Here is a 17,633-nt window from a genome sequence, read left to right on the forward strand (position 1 = left end):
TGGCTTACAAATGTTAGTCTTGCACACAGCTGTCCAGGAGCACAGCCAACGACTATGGGAAGATCTGCCTTGAATGGCAAATTTTGCTGAGTAACCCATGTTAACAGCTCTATTTTAGGACCACCCAGAGTGGGTTTGAATTTTAAAGAGTGGAATGAAAGGTAATATTTTTTTGGTATCTACATCGTGCCAGGCACTATGCTAACTTTACATTTCTAAGTTTACAGAATTCTTAAAAGAAAGTTGTATAGTAGCCCCACTCTCCCATTTTATAGGTAGCAAAACATACTGCAGGTTCTGGGCCTTTCTCCATACCTCTTAGCATCTCACATTGCTGAATTCTACCATTGAAATTTAATATCCAGAAGTCTCTTTCATAAGACCCATCCATTTTCCTGCAAAGCTTTAATATTCAAAGAGTGTTTGACAGTTTATACAGATGCACACCTGAGCCCTCAAGGTCCCTGAGGCCACATAATGGGCTTTGGAATCAAGTGGTTGGGCCCAGTAACTTCAGCAAATTCCTATGATCCAAACTCCCTTCCTGTACAACTGAAAGAAGGCACGTCCTTCTCTGAGGCCATTGCTATTCTATGATGTGTAATTTAGAAAGCCCTGGGAAAGTATAATAGTCCCTATAGGGAAATTGAAACACAGTAATGCACGCTAAACAACAGGTTTTTATTCTCTTGGTGTATAAAGTTGAAATGACCTGTCATTCCCTCAGTGCCCCAGAATAAACTCTGAGTTCAACTGAGGAAGGCTGACCTAGTGCAGAGGTATCCACACAGTCACCATCACGAATTCTGAGTTCTTGACATTCTGATACTGGACTATAGAGCCCCAGAGTCTTGAATGACAGAGGCTCCTCTACCACTCACTAACTGCATGAGTATATTAACTCACTTGGCCTCGATGAGATTCTGCTTGCCCATGTGCAAAACTTATATTCTAAGAAGAGCTCTGTCTATATGTTAGCATTGGTTTTGGAAGCCAAGAATCATGAATAAGAATGTGCACTGACAGAGGCTGAGACCTTAACGAAGGTCAAGACTTGGTTATAAAGGCCTAGGACTTAAAGTCCACCAGCTTAAGAATCGATATAGATCCTGTCTATTGTTTGAGTGCTCATTTGAAAGTAGCACAGACTCCTAAATATCCCAAAAGGCTTTGCTACCTATGGTCACCATAGTCAGAATCTGCCAGTTCTTTATCCATCCCCTCCTCTTCTTTCTCCTCCTCCTACTGTTCTCTCCTCTCCTCTCCTCTCCTCTCCTCTCCTCTCCTCTCCTCTCCTCTCCTCTCCTCTCCACTCTCTGTCTCTGACATATTAGTTATTTGTGTTTTGCTATTTGTATGTTTTCTGAGACACAGTCTCACTATCTTCTGGTCTTGAACTTTCTATGCAGCCCAAGCAAGCCTCTAATTTGTGACACCCTTGCTTCTGCTAAGATTGCATGTATGTACTTCCACACCAGGATCAGATATACCAATTGCTTCCTCTGGCTGGATTTTCCCCAGAGACAGTTCTAGAGGAGTTTCCCAGGTGATTAAGTAAATGTGGACTAAATGGTGAACTTGCCTTTCCACTAGGTTCCTGATATAGAGCTGGACCATAGGGCATGGAAGATGGAGATGTAGCTGATAGGGCACAACTAGCTTCTGGAAGGGAAGGCCTTCACTGGAGCTTCCTGTCTTGAGGGAAATACAGTTCAGGCTTGATAGTGCATTCTATCTGGGATGCGAATGTCACATTCCATTCAATAGAAATCAGAGTAACACATGAGTTCCCTCAAACACTGCCGGAAGAGTTTAGGATTTTGCCAAACTTTTCCTAAGTTACAATTGTAGGTCAGAAAGGATCCCAAGTCTTAAGAAAGCACAGAGCTAGTTTTCTGGTTGCTGAATTTCCCTTGGCCTTCTGCCTTTGCTAGAAGTTATCACAGATTACAGGAACCTCTGGATGCCTTTGCTTGGTTGGCCTCAAGATAGGGAATGCACTGCTTGTATTTGCCTCTGGTCCTTGCATGGGCCACAGACAATGCCAGAGGTAGGGAGCTAGAGCAGATAGATGTTTCTCTCAAGAACTTATAAAAGTCAGCCAATCTAGTTCAGTGGGGCAGTGCTTGCCTAGTGTGTATGAATACCATCACTAAGAAGATACAGAGGTTTCTGTTGGATAGTCTGGAAGTTGTCAGAGCCCTCCCTTGCAGTCTTTCCATATACCTGCAATGCTAGATTTCTAAGAGTATCTAGATTGTGAAACAACTTTGGGGACTTCAGAAAGTTAAGCACAGGATTATTCTATGAACTAGCCATTCCACTTCCAAACAAAAGTAGACTTAAATAAAGTGTGTACTAGAATGTTCCCAGCAACATTGTTTAAAATACACATGAAATGTGTAGTATGAAATGCTGTCTTCTCCGTATGACATGGCTGTCATACCATGAACTTACAGCAGCTGAGGTTTCTGTACAAGATCAAGGGAGCCAAATCCAGTTTAGACAGGAAGTTGATCTCCTGGCTCTGCCCCATATTGAGTAGCTTTCTCATGATCCTGGGGATCGCCCCCTCAACCATGTGCATATAAGCAACACTAACTTGACTTACTGGATTTTTTATTTCAAAGATATAAAATTAAGAGAAATATTCATTATAGGGGATATGGAGGGATTTGGAGGTAAAAATGGAAAGGTAGATGTGATCATATTTCATTGCATACATGTATGAAATTCTTAAAGGTAAGGAAAAATTAAAATACCCCCAAAAGATAGAAACAACCCAAATATCTACCATTCAGTGAGTGGATAGAAAAAAATTTACTCTATTCATCCAATGCCGTGTTATTCACCCATAAACAAATGAAGTATTGATACATGTCACAAAATGGATGGACCTAGAAAACATGCTCAGGAAAGAAACCATACACATAAGGCTATATTTTTCATAACTGAATTTCTATGAACTATTGAAGCTACCTAAGCCTAGAGAGACAGAAAGATGGATGGTTGTAGCTCAAGTTCCATGACTTCTCTAAGGACGAGCCCTTGGTGTTGGGATCACCCTTTTATGTCTAGAGGAAAGAAAACTCAAGGGGTCCTAGTGCACAAGGAATATAGTTTAATAGCTACTAGAGAATCCAGCACACAGGGGACTGCTTGATCATGGCTTAAGAAGAGCTGGTGCTTCCATATTCACCCAGTCACAACCAGAGGCTTAGAGCTACCCTGTATGGTCCATTGTTTCTCTATAACTACCCTAACTAAAGGCAACCTGGCATTTGATGTTTCTTTTCTTTTTTTTTTTTAATTGTATATTCTTTTGAGATCAGTGTGTCTTTTTTTTTTAAGATTTATTTATTACATGTAAGTACACTGTAGCTGTCTTCAGACACACCAGAAGAGGGCGTCAGATCTCGTTACAGATGGTTGTGAGCCACCATGTGGTTGCTGGGATTTGAACTCTGGACCTTTGGAAGAGCAGTCGGGTGCTCTTACCCACTGAGCCATCTCACCAGCCCCCGCATTTGATGTTTCTATAGGGGTTCTCAGGTTGATCTATGCTGTTTCAGTCTGGCTCTGACAGGTGTTGAGTTTCTGAAATGTACTATAATACTCCCTAAAACCCTAAGACCACCAAGTCTCAGTCCAGAGGATTCTAGCTCACTTCCAATCATATTACCAGTAGTAATAAGGCATCCAAAATTGCCCAAAGGACCCTACATCAGGAGACCAAGCCAATAAAATGGTACTCATGAGAAGGGCTGAGCAGACTAGGAGATAGGGAGACCCGATGCCACCCATCCTACATGCATGTGTGAACCAAATGGGAAGCCTCCGAAGGGGGTTTTGGTTTAAAGGTAGGGCCAGTTTGCTTAGCAGATCTGTGATTGATGTCCCAGGGGGAGGTGTGGAAATCTGAAGACACAGTCTGTCACAGCCCAGGGTAGCATACAGCCATTTGAGCACAATGATGGAATTTGACAACTTACAAGCCTATGGTTTGTGTGAACTCTACTGGCTTGTATGATGTCTAAGAATTACTGCCTGAGGGTGTCTTCTACTAGTCCTGTCACGTTGCAGATGAAGGGCCTTCTGTCATTTGTTAGTACTGCCCAAGTACATGTTAGAGCTCACTTTACCTCAGCATGTGATGCCTTCTGTGTTTTGATGGCTCTTTGAAGTACTAGAGCAAAAGGGACATTTTCTTGGTACCTTGGCTATGCAGCCTGACTACACCTCAGTCACATATTCCCTGTAGCAAAAGGCTGGACTGTCAGAACACTCCACACAATTTATAACATTCAACTGAGTCCTGCGATAAAGCACTGTAGAATGGAGGCCCCACCGCAACTAGAGAAGGCTGCCAAGGGGAGACTGCCTCCTCATTAGCTATCCCCTCAATGTTCATTGTGGTGAGCACCAGCAACTGCCTGGCTATGGATTTAACATAACATATCAGATCCAAGCAGTACAAAATGCCCTTTGACACATTCTCACTTACATGACTACAGGAGTGATGCCTCTTGCCACCTTATTCCCAACAGTTTCATGGCAGACAAAAGCTCTATGAGCCCTGTCAGTGAATTTCAGAGTCCCACCCAGCCAGAATTCCAGGCTTACATTCCCATCTCCACTCCTCTACCTTCCCCTCCACCTCATCCCACTGTCTGACTGCCTGCTTGCTTGTGTATAGACTTAACTATTGTTAAACCTGTTGTGTAGATCATGCCACCATGAACTAGCATATAGGACCCAACTGTTACTCACCTTGGTTCCCTTCAAGAGTTTGGTTACCAAGATCTACACTATATGAACACTTATTGATTCATTTTAGACAATTTTTAGTTTTAGCTTATCTTTGGATTCTTTGACATACGATTGAAGAGACAAAGTATCAGTTTGGAATTTGAGGGACTTGTTTGTGGGCTTTTCCATACGTGGCTAGAGGAGTTGCCAAGTTCACTATGTGCTAAATCACTTGGGTTCACCTGTCCATTGGTTCACTCATCTGCTGTTTATTATTTATTTACTTTATTTGCTATGGTCAAACCCTCAGTGAGCTGCTTTCTGAAAATCTTGAGAACACCAGGGCTTCTGAACCCCAACCAGGCCCTGGATAGGAAACTTGGCATGAAAGATTGGATAGGCCTCTTCTTCTACCCACCCATTCCTGGTCAGCCTGCAGTAGTACTCAGTCTTCAAATGAATTTGGCAACAGGTCTACTTCCCTTGTTTGAATCATGAGCATCTCAAAAAAAGCCAAAGAAGATGCTGTAATGCTCTGCTGTTAGGATGAATGGAGACAGGAGACTGAGAGACAACTGGGTGCTCACTGCGAGTGGACCCTTCATCTGGCCTTGACCCACTAGATAGGCAATACAAGGAAAGCCCTGCCTGCTTCCTGGGGGATAGCCATTGCTATGAGAAGATACTGAATTTCCAGGGCCCTTCAAGATCTGCATTAGGAATGTCACAACCCTTTGAGGCCCTACATGTATCATATAATCTACCCATTCTAGTCAAGAAAGCAGCAACAGGACCTAAGAACTCTTTCTCATCATTTCTCACATAATAAAGTGGGCTCAGAGAGTATACATACATGGAAAGGGCAAAACCTCACTGTATCTACCTAATGACCCCTATGTCCACTGTCTGAGCTCTCCCCTGGATTCAATTACTATAGTTGATTTTTATGGGAGGATTTGGCAATCTAGATAGTTCTAAGTGATTCTCATGTGCAGGAAGGCCTGCGGCGCAGAGTTCTGGGTGGGGTTGCTTTGATGTTCACTTAGCCATGAGAACCATGACCCTAGTCTGCTGCAGATGAGGAGTGGCCAGAATTGGCATCCTATCCCTATTCTGATATGAATGTCTTTGCCTCCTCTCCCCTTATCTATGGACAGACAACTCATGGTTGTTAACATAACTGAATGGTGGATAGGAATATGAAACAGGGAAACAAAGTATTGCTTTGCTCCTAAAGACTCCTTTTATATATAATGGGCAGCTCTCCCAAGGTGCCAATCCCACAGTGGGGCCTCTTCCTGTTCTTTGATATCTCCCCAACCCAAGGATACATCTGCAAGGAGGAATTCCTTACTTAAATAACTTTATACTTGGGTTTTTCTTTTATTGCAACCTTTTCTCATTAAAAAACAAACAAACAAAAAAAAAACAGTACAGAAATGCAGAAACTAGAAAGGAAATTGCCAGTCATTTCTCAGACGTGACCACTCTAAAAAAGTAGAGTATTAGTTCATCCAAGTTAGTTTTGTACGCACATAAGCAGTTTGTATGTGTGCATGTGGAAAGAGTGTGTGGGTGTAAACTAAATGGAATAATAATCACAGTGGCTGTTTTAAAATGTGCACTTCCCCTAAACATACACCTCAGGCAGCTCCCTTGCATTTCCATTCCTTAAAGACTGTTAGGTTCTATTTTATCAACATACCCTGATTCATTTAAGCAAGGAAGGTCAGTGTCTATCTTATGATTTTTCTTTTTTTAAACTGGGTTATCTGTAGCTAAGTAGACATTGAAATTGTTCAGCTCGTTCTATTTTGCACCTGAGTGCCTGCCTTTGGCAACAAGTTCATTTTGTGAGCTCAGCATAGCCCCTGAACTCCCCTTTAAGTGTACAATGAATACCCTTTGTGTGACTTTCAGTCCTGTTTAGTATACAGACAGCATATTGCTTTATTTGAAATGTAACAGGGCTGTTTAAATGAGACAGAGCAACAAAGAAACAAAAACCATGCTTCCAAAAATAGATTGTATTTTTATGATTTTTGACAAGTGTAAGTCTAAACTGAGAGTCCTGTTTTATTTGTGGGATTCCTAGCATTAACTTTAATATGTCAAACCTTTCGTTTAATTGGTATTCATTCATTCTCTCTCTGTATCTCTCTCTGTCTGTCTCTGTCTCTCTCACACACTCTCTGTCTCTCTCTGTCTCTGTCTTTGTCTCTCTGTCTCTGCCCCTCCTCCCCTTCTTCCTCTCTCTCATAAATACAGGGAACCAGTAAGAGAAGACAGGAAGGAGAGAACTTCCACTTCACAGGCATGGCTGATGGGAGCTATCCTAATAAAATCAAGAGACCTTGCCTTGAAGATGTCACCCTGTCTATGGGCCCAGGTGCCCACCCTACTTCTCTCTCTACAGAGATGCAGATGCCCACATTAAACATGAATCCCACTTCTGCAGACCTGGGAGTGGCTGGCCAATCATTACTCCTTGAGAACAACCCTCTGGACAGTAATGTTGTGAATAGCAGTGCTATGGGCTCACCATTTGGGGTGCCATCAACTGCAGACACGGGGCTGAAAGGACATGCTGTTCCTTACTATGAGAAAAACAACAGTATGCCAGCTGTAGACCAAGAGCTTCAAGATCTGCTGGAGGAACTAACCAAAATTCAAGAACCTTCTTCAAATGATCTTGACCTTGAGAAGATTCTGGGGAGCAAGCCAGAAGAACCTCTGGTTTTACATAACCCCCAGGCCCCTCTTGGTCCCCCTGCCAAGCTTCCAGTTCAGATGCCACATATGGAAAGCCTTGGATCCAGCAAGGAGTTTGCATCTAGCTGCAGTCAAGTTGCTGGCACATCACTACCCATCATGCCCTCCTCCACAGGGATGAGCTACTCCATTCCTTCCAGCAGTAAGCAGATAGTCTCATCCAGTTCTTCAACAGCACAGGCTCAGGTCAAAAACCAGGTCCAGAACATGCTCCCTGTCACTATGCCTCCATTATCTGTGCCTCAGTGGCATCATGCCCACCAGCTGAAAGCACTGGCAGCCAGCAAGCAGGGATCTGCTACAAAACAAGGTTCCAACCGCAATTGGTCCAGTTTGCCTCCTCCGGGTCTTTCTCCACCTTACCTTCCAGTGCCATCTCCTCACCCACCACCACCACAACCACCACCACCACCATTCAGCCCACAGAACTTCACAGCATCCTGCATGTCATCCAGTAGCTTATCTGGCAGTGCTGTGCAAAGCTCGCCCAATGCCTTACTTTCCAGCATGGCCCCCAGCAGCAATGCTTCCCTTGGGCCCACCTTGCCCTATGTTCCAGCAAAGCTCCCGGGCTTGCCTCTCAATCAGCAACCACAATTCAGCCCCCAGAGCTCCATTCTTGCCAATCTGGTGTCCTCTAGTGTCAAAAGCCCTCAAGGACACCTGATATCTGCTCTGCCTACCAGCACCCCAGGGCCATCCCCACCATACCGCCCTGAGAATCTCTCCAGCCCCGGCTTGCCACAGCAGTCCTTCACTCCACAATACTCTCTGATCAGGAGCCTCACTCCCACCAGCAATCTGCTAAGCCAGCAGCAGCAACAACAGCAACAGCAGCAGCAGCAGCAGCAGCAGCAGCAGCAGCAGCAACAGCAGCAGCAGCATCAGGCAAATTCCATCTTTAAGCCTATGACCAGCAGCCAGCAACCTAAAACCTTGAGCATGATCATGCAGCAGGGCCTATCAAGTTCCAGTCCAGAAGCACCTGAGCCCTTTACCTTCAGCAACACCAAGCCCTTGTCACATTTTGTTTCTGAGCCAAGCCCCCAGAAGATGGCCTCCATGTCTACCCACTCCAGGCAGTCATCTTTGCTCCACTACCTGCCTCAGGCAACACCAGCACATGCTCCTTCTGCCACTGCCTCCTCCACTGCCACTGCCACTTTGCAACTCCAGCATCATCATCAACAGCATCATCATCAACAGCATCATCATCAACAGCAGCATCATCAACAACAGCATCATCAACAGCATCATCATCAACAGCAGCAGCATCAACAGCAGCAGCATCAACAACAACAGCAGCAGCAACCTGATCAGTCTTCATTCCTTCTGCAGCAGATAATGCAGCAACCCCAGCGCTTTCAGCGCATGATGGCTTCTGATTCTATGCCTGCTCTGCCTGGACAGGTAAGGCTACCTCCTAACTGGTAGTGCTCCTTTGGGAAATGAGAACTATGTGAGATGTCATACAAACCTGGCTTTGGCAGGCAAATTCAGGCTATTATCCTCACTGAGGCCAAACTTGACCCTGGAAAAGCCCATGTAAGTTAGCTAATTGCATGTAGTTAAATAGAATGTGCATGAGGCCAAAATTATGATTCCAGGCCCTGATCAGCTCACTTAATTCTCCTGAGAAGAAAGCTTCACCCATAATCTGTGTCCAGGGGAAGGAGTTAGGCAGGACAAGTCAGACTTTTACAGACGTGCATAGTTTCCCTTGGACCGAGCCACACACAAATGCTTTGAAGGATGTGTAAGTAAATCACATTGAAGCATTTGGGTCTTGTCCATGCTGGTAGTAAACTGAATACTAAGCCTTTTAGAAATGCCCTCAGCAACCTGTGCTGAGCAATCTCAGCATGTCCTTTATCACTATGCTAGGTACTGAGGAAGAAAAATAGACACCCCTACAGTAGTTACTGTATTCATCACCATTTTACAAAAGAAGTATCTGAGGCTCAGAATGTTTTGATGACTTGCCCAGTGTCACACAGTTAGCAAGACTCTGAACAGGAGATTAAAGCCAGAAAGCCTTGCTCCAAAGTCTTTCTCTTCTTGCAACTACTTTTTCTCACATTCTCTCATCACCTACAGTCTTTTGAATCATGAAACACAATTGGTTTTCCTTGATACTGTCTATTGTAGTACCCACTATTCTTTGCTCTGATCCTTGCCTGTATTAATTAGCTATCACTGTGTAACAAATTACCCAAAAGTGTCAACTCCAAACCACACATACATATTGGCTCACAGGCTCTGTGGGTCAAGAATCGTGGCTTAGTTGGTTCTTCTGGACCAGAGTCTCTCAGAAAATTATTGTCATCTTCAAGTTCCACGGGGAAGGAGCATCTTCCATGCTCACTCATGGCATGGATAATAGAAAGAGGCTCTTTTCTGGGACCTCATGAACTAGTTTTGGCCAGAGGCTTCTTTATCAAGTATCGAAGAACATGGCCGCTTGGCTTGATCCAAGTGGATGGGAAACATGCTAAATAGATGCAAGAATGAGAGCAGGGATGGGAAAGAATGCCAGAGCTTTAAAATACAGTCTATGTTATTGTCCAGATGTCAGCCACAAGGAAATTCAGGAAGGTTGGTTATCAGGAGGCAGGGCTTCCTGATAGAATACTGTCAACCTTCCTGTAGAATACTGTCGTCAGTCATGATGCTTCTTACGTTCATCAGTTCTTCATATGAGCTGATACAGTTGACCCTTAACAAGCATCCCAATAAGTCACCCTTTGCTCTAAGAAGGGCCTCGCTAGAATGCCATCCTGATGGTGTTTCTCACATTATCAGATGTTCCCAGAAGGCCAGAACCTGTCTCCATATACTTGTCCAAACACAACCTGTGAGGTTCTGCCTTGCACTTCATTCCATAACCTTGAAGTGCTCAGAGTTCTTGGCCTTTGTCCCTGCTGGTTCCTGTACCAGGATTTCTCTCCCATTTCTCTCCTAACTTCTGCAGCTTCTCTAAGCTCAGACAACATGCCCCCAGGAAGCATTGTCCTGACTGACCTGGGGCTTCCACTTTCTGCTGGGCCTCTGTTCTGGAGAGAAATCAAAGAGAAGGGGGTCGTAGAGTGCTTGGGCAGAGAAGCAGGAGCTGACCTCTTCAAGGGTGTACATGACAGCTTTCTAAAAGTAGACACTTCACCCAAGTTTCACGGAGCCCATCAATCAATGCCTGATCTCGTGGAATTGGCTATATGACGGGTGCATGCAGCAGAAAAAACTCCCGTAGGGGTGGCTGGTGGCTAGCTAGGGTGAGTGGCATGAAGACAGAGCCAGTAGGCAGGACAGGGCAATCGCCTGGGGGCTTGAGCCCTTGTCCGTGGCTCAGAAGCACTGTGGTTTGATGTCATTATAGGGCTGTTGCCATCGCTGTGCGTGGACTTCTACGGCTCTCTGGCTGGAGCACCAGCATCAGCAGTGGAACTCTCTCACTAGCACTCATGGACATGTGCCACCATCTAACCTTGTGAGCCACTTTGTTTTGTTCTTATCTGCAATGGGATGTGTTTGTAGTCTGACTGTATTGCCACAGAGCCAGCTCAGATGCCTTAGGGGAAATGCTTAACGATAGAGGTCATGAAAATTACAGCTGGCTGATCACTAAGGTGGGATTGGGGGAAGGTGTTTTAGAGGAAAAACCAAGCAAGCATGCCCTCCAAAGATTAGAAGTGCATAAAAGCCCCCTAATACCCCCTCATAGGCTAGGCTCCCCATGGGGACAACAACATTCTACTATGAGATGTCTTCCCAGCCACATATAGATCCATAGGCCAGACATGGAATTCTTCACTCACCTGTCTCGTCTCTTAATCCTCAGAGGTAGGAAATTTTATTGTTCAAGTCAGTGTTGAGAAGAGAAGCACAGAGAAGTCAGCAGAGTGGCCCACAGTCACACAGCAAGTCTGGCAGCCAATGCTGCAGAGCCTATGCTTATACTCCCATGAATGGGGTACTGCCTCCAGAATGTTCTGTTCCTACCTTCCCTTTATACCCAGTTTCTCTTCCACAAAATGAAGAAGTAGTAGCTGATTGGGGATGAAATGAGATATGACATCTAAAGTTCTTTGAATAAAGCCAAGCAAAAAGGACTTTCTGTCACTGCCTAACTGTTGGACTTGAGCCCTCAAATCTGTCCTCTAAGATTTTAAGACATCAAAAGATACGTCAGGATAGAATGTGAGCCGATCTCCCTTCAACCCTGCCTCTACCATGTTGTTGCCAGGAGCTATAAGCCTTGTGCCCCTTGTGGGGTCTTTCATTCTAGGCTCAATAAAGATGGCCAAGGGTTGTGTTTACCTTGTAAGCACCGTGTTCCAGATTCCTGAGCACTCTTGTGCTCCTGCTCCAGCCCATCTCTGGTGTTCTGTTCACATAGCATCCTTCCAGACCAAATGCATCACAACTGTAAGGTCTCAAAAACAGCTTGGTTACTCTTCCTGAGAAGAAAAAAAAAAAAAGAGGATAGTGGTTGAAGCAAAATTTGGTATCCTTGTGGAAGAACAGATGGATGCCCCAAAGGTGGGGAGTGCATGATTCTCACTTTAGCAGCAGGGAAACAAACTGCCCAGCCAGGCTGAGTCTGTACAAGCAATGGTCGCCTGATGACATGGTATTCATTAGCCTGTGGCCCTTCCCCTCTACAGTCATTGTTCTTGTGGGAAGACTCGAGGTACATGTGAGTCTGGAGCTCAGTTTTTGAAAGGAATATTTTTCTTTTACTGTAAGATGAGAAACAAAGTGTTAAAGAAGCAGAAATGCCCACGCTAGCTGTCTATAGGGTTCGTTCTTCTGTGTTTCTTAACTGAAGCAATTACTCTTTACCAGGAGACTAAATAAGGAACTTTCTGGAGACCACCTCTTCCATCTAAGGCAAATGTCATCTGTCACCAGGTCATCAGTTCAGTGTGACAAGTCAAGAGAGGGTACTGGATGTATACAAAGCAGTGCTTGATGTTGTGTGTGTGAGCCAGGGCCAGAAGCAAAATTTCCTAAACCCTCAGAACCTCAGCCAAAAAATATAGAAGGGAGCAGCCCCCATCCCATTGAGAACTGAGGAAGAAAAGAGAAATAAGCTGCTTTAAACTGGAGTGCACTCAGACAGGACCAGTATGAGCCTTGGCCTAAGATCTAAACCCCTGTGGGCAAGTGAGACTCCCATAGTGAGCACTTGGAACTTGAGAAATGCAATGCAGAAGAAATGCCAAATATGCTACAACCCCCTCCAGTGGAGAAATATGAAAATTTAAAACCAGGTAAAATTTTGCCTCCAAATAAAAACTTCCAAATTCACAATATAAAGTTATTCTTTAGAGCTGTTTTGACTTCAAATTATAGTAAAAGATAGGGAGATGATAGAATTTTTAGGTGAGGAATTCCCCTGATAGACAACTTAATTTGTCCTATCTTGATCTTACCATATATTAATTCCACAAAACCGTAGATGACATTGTGCCATGTTCATACTTGCACATAACATATTTTGATCATATTCACCTGTCTCTGCGCTCTTCACCTAGCTCCGCCTCCAATATCACCGATCCATTCCCTTTCCCTAACAATCCTTATACTTTCATCACCTTTTTTCCTAGATTCTGCCTAAGGAAAAAAAAACATTGTAATGTCTGTATTTCTGACTCTTTTATATACCACTTAACATGGGGATCACCAGTCACAACTGTTTTCTGGCAAATGGAGTGATTTCATTCTTTCTCACAGCTGAATAATATTCCATTCATATGTTGTTGGGACCTATGCTGATTCCATGTCTTTGTTATTGTGAATAGTGTCATGATAAAAATGGGTATACAGGCATCTCTTGTATAATTGTAATACTTCAGAGTATAAGCCCAGAAAGGATATGGCAAAAATCAGACTTTGCTAACTTTTCTATGGTGCCGAGAAGTTAACCCAGAGAATCACATGTATTAAGCAAGTACTTTATCAGCCTGGAAGATCTACTTTTAATTTATTGAGGAGCCATCATAATTATTTCCATAGTGGCTACACTAATTTACAATCCCACAGAGTATAAGAGTATATCTGTCCCCCATCTTTTCTAGAGCTTACTGTTTTGTTTTGTTTTGTTTTGTTTTGTTTTCCTGATGACTGTAATTCTGACTGGGGATAAGATGGAATCTGAATGTAGTTTGATTTGCATTTCCCTGATGGCTCAGACTAAACATCTTTGCCTGTTTTCCTTGGCTATTTGAATTTCATTTGGAAATTGCTCAGTTCATTTCCTATTATTGATTGGATTATTTGCTCTTTTTGTTTAGTTTTTTCCACCTATTTACATATTTTGGATGTTAATCCCATGTGAGATGAATAGTTGGCACAAATTTTCCTTCACTCTCCAGTCTGTCTCTTCACCTTGATAACCATTTTCTGTGCCGTGAAGAAGCTTTGTAATTTGGTGAAACCCAGATTGACAATCAGGGTTAGGACCTAGTGCAATTTCACCATCAGTCACTGGAGAATGGAACCTGCATTTACTCCCAAAGAGGAAAACAAGTCTGTTTGGGAGATGGAAGTGATGCTGTGCTAACAAGAGGTGGCCTCCAGCCACAGTGCCTTCTGCACCTGTGCTTTGCTGCCCCATGTAGAGATGGGTCATGGACAATACTGTGACTACATGAAGAGGAGGGATGTGAATGGCAGCCAGTTGGACTAAGAACAGAAAGTCCTGGAATCTGACACTTGAGGCAGGATGTGAGGCACAGGGGGAAGAGAGTGGCTACAGTGAAATACACCGAAAGCACATGAGAGTTTGACAAAGTTTGAGCAGAGAGAAAGGGAACTCCAGTTCCTCTAGGAGAAGACTGGATTCATTCCTTGCTGGGCCAGCTCTGAATTATATACTCGACAAGAAGTCACATGTCCTCTTAGCTTAGGAAGCAGTGGGTCCCTAGCAAGTAGGAAGGGACATCAGTGTTACCTGCCCTCCCTGAGACACTGGGGCTGCCACATGTGTAAGGGCAGGCACTTCACCCATGGACCAGAACTGAAAGGGTAATACATAGAGCAAGGACCTTGGCCCCGGGCTTCCCAACTGTGGCAAAGGGTGGACTCAAGGCTAAGTCCACTTACTTCCAGGCATTGAGCTCTGAAGTTCTGGCAGCTATGTAAATGCTGAATGACAAATGTGACTCCAGGGTGACTTCAGGTGGGCAGGAGGAGGGGCTAAGGTTGTGATTACAGCAGCTTGCTGGGGCCACCTGTCACTTGGAAAGCAGATCCTGAACCTGGCACACGGGTCTGCGAGTGTGTACACAAAAGGGAACGTAAAGGACACATCCACACACGCCATCTCCATGCTGGCCCAGCCCACAGGGATTAAGTACATGCATCACCTCTCCTTGTCCATCTCTCCTCTTCACGGCTTCACACCTCCGCAGCCTTTAAATAGAATGTCTGTGGTGCCTGAGATTATTTAGGTCTGGACTTCATGCTTAGTGGTGTGCATGAGCTCTGATTACTGCATTCAAATCACAGCCTCCCATTGAAAGCAGAAATGATCAGTGAGGCTCAGAGAATTCCTTCTGCAATGAAAGCTACATTAGCCCATTTTAGACTCCAGTTAGGAGAGATGGAACTGAACCTTCTCCTGTTCTCAGAATCACTTATTAGCATTTTTACAGTGACCTTTAACTTACTGAGAGACGTGACTCCTTCCATCACACCGGGTGTACCACTTGTAGAAGAAGGGCCTGTCACCTTGGGCTTCTAAGTCCTCTCATTTGCTTTGCTGCTTTTTTTTTTCTCATTCAGTGGGGAGGGAGGGCAGCACTGCCTGACATATTCACAGGCAAGTTTCTTCATGTTTTCTCTTTTCCTAATTCTAGTGAGGGGTAACATAGACTTCACTTCAAAGGTTCGTTCTGGTGAAATGTAAGAGCAGAGGCCTTCGGGAGCAAGGTCTGGGCTGCCTATTGGAAGTCAACTGACAACTAAGGAAGGAAGTGGGGGAGGGGGACATATGTCAGGTTGCAAAGGACCACTGATCAGAATGGAGGCTTGCCCTGCATGCATCTTCTCTAGCAGACATGGACATGATTTCTTGAGTGTTAGGCACGGTGTGACATTTATTTCAAGGGGCTGATCACTGATGCCTCAGTGTTGAGTAGCTGTGCTTTAACCATTGTGGATTGACAGGAAATGAAACTATGCTCAAAACATAGCACTAAGGTTACCAAGAATCAATGTTGTTATTTTTTTCCCAAGTTTCTTTTTGAGTTTCTGAGTATTGAGAATAATGTCCCACCTTAAAGCTTCCCCCTTTTGATCCAGCAGGATCATAAGTCACACGTGCATGGACGCCTTGCCTGACACTATTGTACCCTTTGACTGTGTTTCTTAGAGGTTGGCAGAGCACATAACTTCCATCTGCTTTTAGAAAGCTCTGTGTACTCTGACTTGACTGCTTCAGAGCTTGAAGAGAGCAGAAGAATAGACAAGTGAGTCCTTAGTACGTCGAGCTCCAAATTCTCAGGTTAAACCAGTGATGGATCAAAAGTATATGGAAAAAAAATCTGTGTGTTTTGAACACATACATTTTTGTGTCATTATTTCATAAACAATATAGCATGATTATTTGCATTTGTATTGCACATTGTAAGTAATCTAGACATGATTTAAAGTATAAGAGGATATGTATAGGATCTATGGAAATACCAACATTTTTATTCAAATGACTTAAGCATCCAAAGACTTTGAAATTTGCGGGAGTTCCTCACATCAGTCTTGTTAGGGGACATTACTGCTCCTGATGCCCACATAGACAGCAGCTCCTAAGCCAACAAGTAGACAGCAGGGCTCCTGTTTAGCTGTTGGTTGAACCAGAGAAGTTGTGTGTTAGATCAGAAAATATACAGCTTAGACTCACAAAGAGGAAAGACACGGGGTTTCAAACTTCTGCAGACAATGATAACACCCCATTGAAAAACCCCATGCTATGAGACTGTAGAATTTAAAAGGTTGGAGTAGTTGATGCTATGTCACATGCAGTTGGATAGCACACAACGATGTTTCTGTCAACATAGAGTGGATGCACAATTGGGTTTCTCTAAGATTATAATGGAGCTGAGAAAGTCCTATCATCTGATGATGTCATAGTCATTCTGTCAAAAGGCATTACATTATTGTAGTGATACTGGGGTAATCAAACTGCCAGTCCAATAAGAGAAGAACACGTGCAATAGTGTACTCAACACTTCATGTTTATACTATGAAGAAATGGCTATGTTCCTAGGTTTTTGTATTTCCTATAGTTTTTGCCGTGTTATGTTGGCAATTGCTCATCTATATATACTGAGTCTCCTGATTGTATCATAATGCCACAGTAGAGTGATGACCTTTATGTATCATGTAGATTTGTGTAAGTTCACTCAGTGAGGTTCCCACCATGATGAAATCAACTAGCAACACATTTCTGTGTCCCTATCAATAAGTGACACATAGCTGTGTCTCAAAACAACAAAATAGAAAGGGAAACAATGCAGTTTTAAAGCACTTGTTAATGTTTCACTAATCAAAAGCAATCTTTAATGGTATTGTTAATGTGTAGTATCAAAATAGCATCGATCTCTCCATCCATTTTTCTGCTTGGGGACAGAAGTGAGTGGATATCTCCTCATTACTTAGTGAGCACATGTAAGCTAACCACACAAAACTGAGTTGCTGCACATACCCAGAGCGTAGCAATGAATTTCCCAGTAAATTAAACAATATGACTGTCATTCTCTGGGAATTTTAGAGAAATAGCGATATTGAAGGTACGAGGAAATGACTTAAATAGGATACAGGTGACTGCTATCGAGACTTGGTTTTCTATGAGAAAGTTTAGGGCCTTGGAATAAAGTTTTGGCAAAGGTTAGGGATCTCCACTACAATGAGAACAGGTCCTAAGACCTTGACACTGGAACGCAAAGTATTAAACAAGAGCCGCGGATAAATGTTCAAATGACTCATAGAAAGTTGATACATCTGCTTGTGATGCATTCAGGACTTTTAGTTCCTACCTTTTGGAGTTTGGTGATGCCCAGTTTTTAAGAGTTATTTGTGTCTTATTTGTGACCTCACTTAATACTACCCCTTAG

General features: G+C 43.7%; 1 protein-coding gene across 5 annotated transcripts in view; it reads left to right on the plus strand.

Moving 5' to 3' along the window:
* The window catches only part of Mamld1 (mastermind-like domain containing 1), a 106,021-nt gene that overhangs the window by 60,428 nt on the left and 27,960 nt on the right, over positions 1–17,633 (plus strand). For 3 of the 5 annotated variants that reach the window (XR_001782752.2, XM_011247622.3, NM_001081354.2), the window contains exons 3-4: positions 7,018–8,931; positions 10,895–11,005. Coding sequence is in view for 4 of the 5 variants with exons in the window: in XM_011247622.3 (XP_011245924.1) it covers positions 7,018–8,931; positions 10,895–11,005 (2,025 nt within the window). In the remaining variant the exon portion in view is untranslated. The remainder of the gene's footprint in view (positions 1–7,017; positions 8,932–10,894; positions 11,006–17,633) is intronic. The other 2 variants (XM_017318531.2, NM_001256048.1) reach the window with 1 other exon arrangement.

The sequence above is a fragment of the Mus musculus genome, chromosome X, assembly GCF_000001635.26.
Source record: "Mus musculus strain C57BL/6J chromosome X, GRCm38.p6 C57BL/6J".
In the NCBI taxonomy this organism is placed as follows: domain Eukaryota; kingdom Metazoa; phylum Chordata; class Mammalia; order Rodentia; family Muridae; genus Mus; species Mus musculus.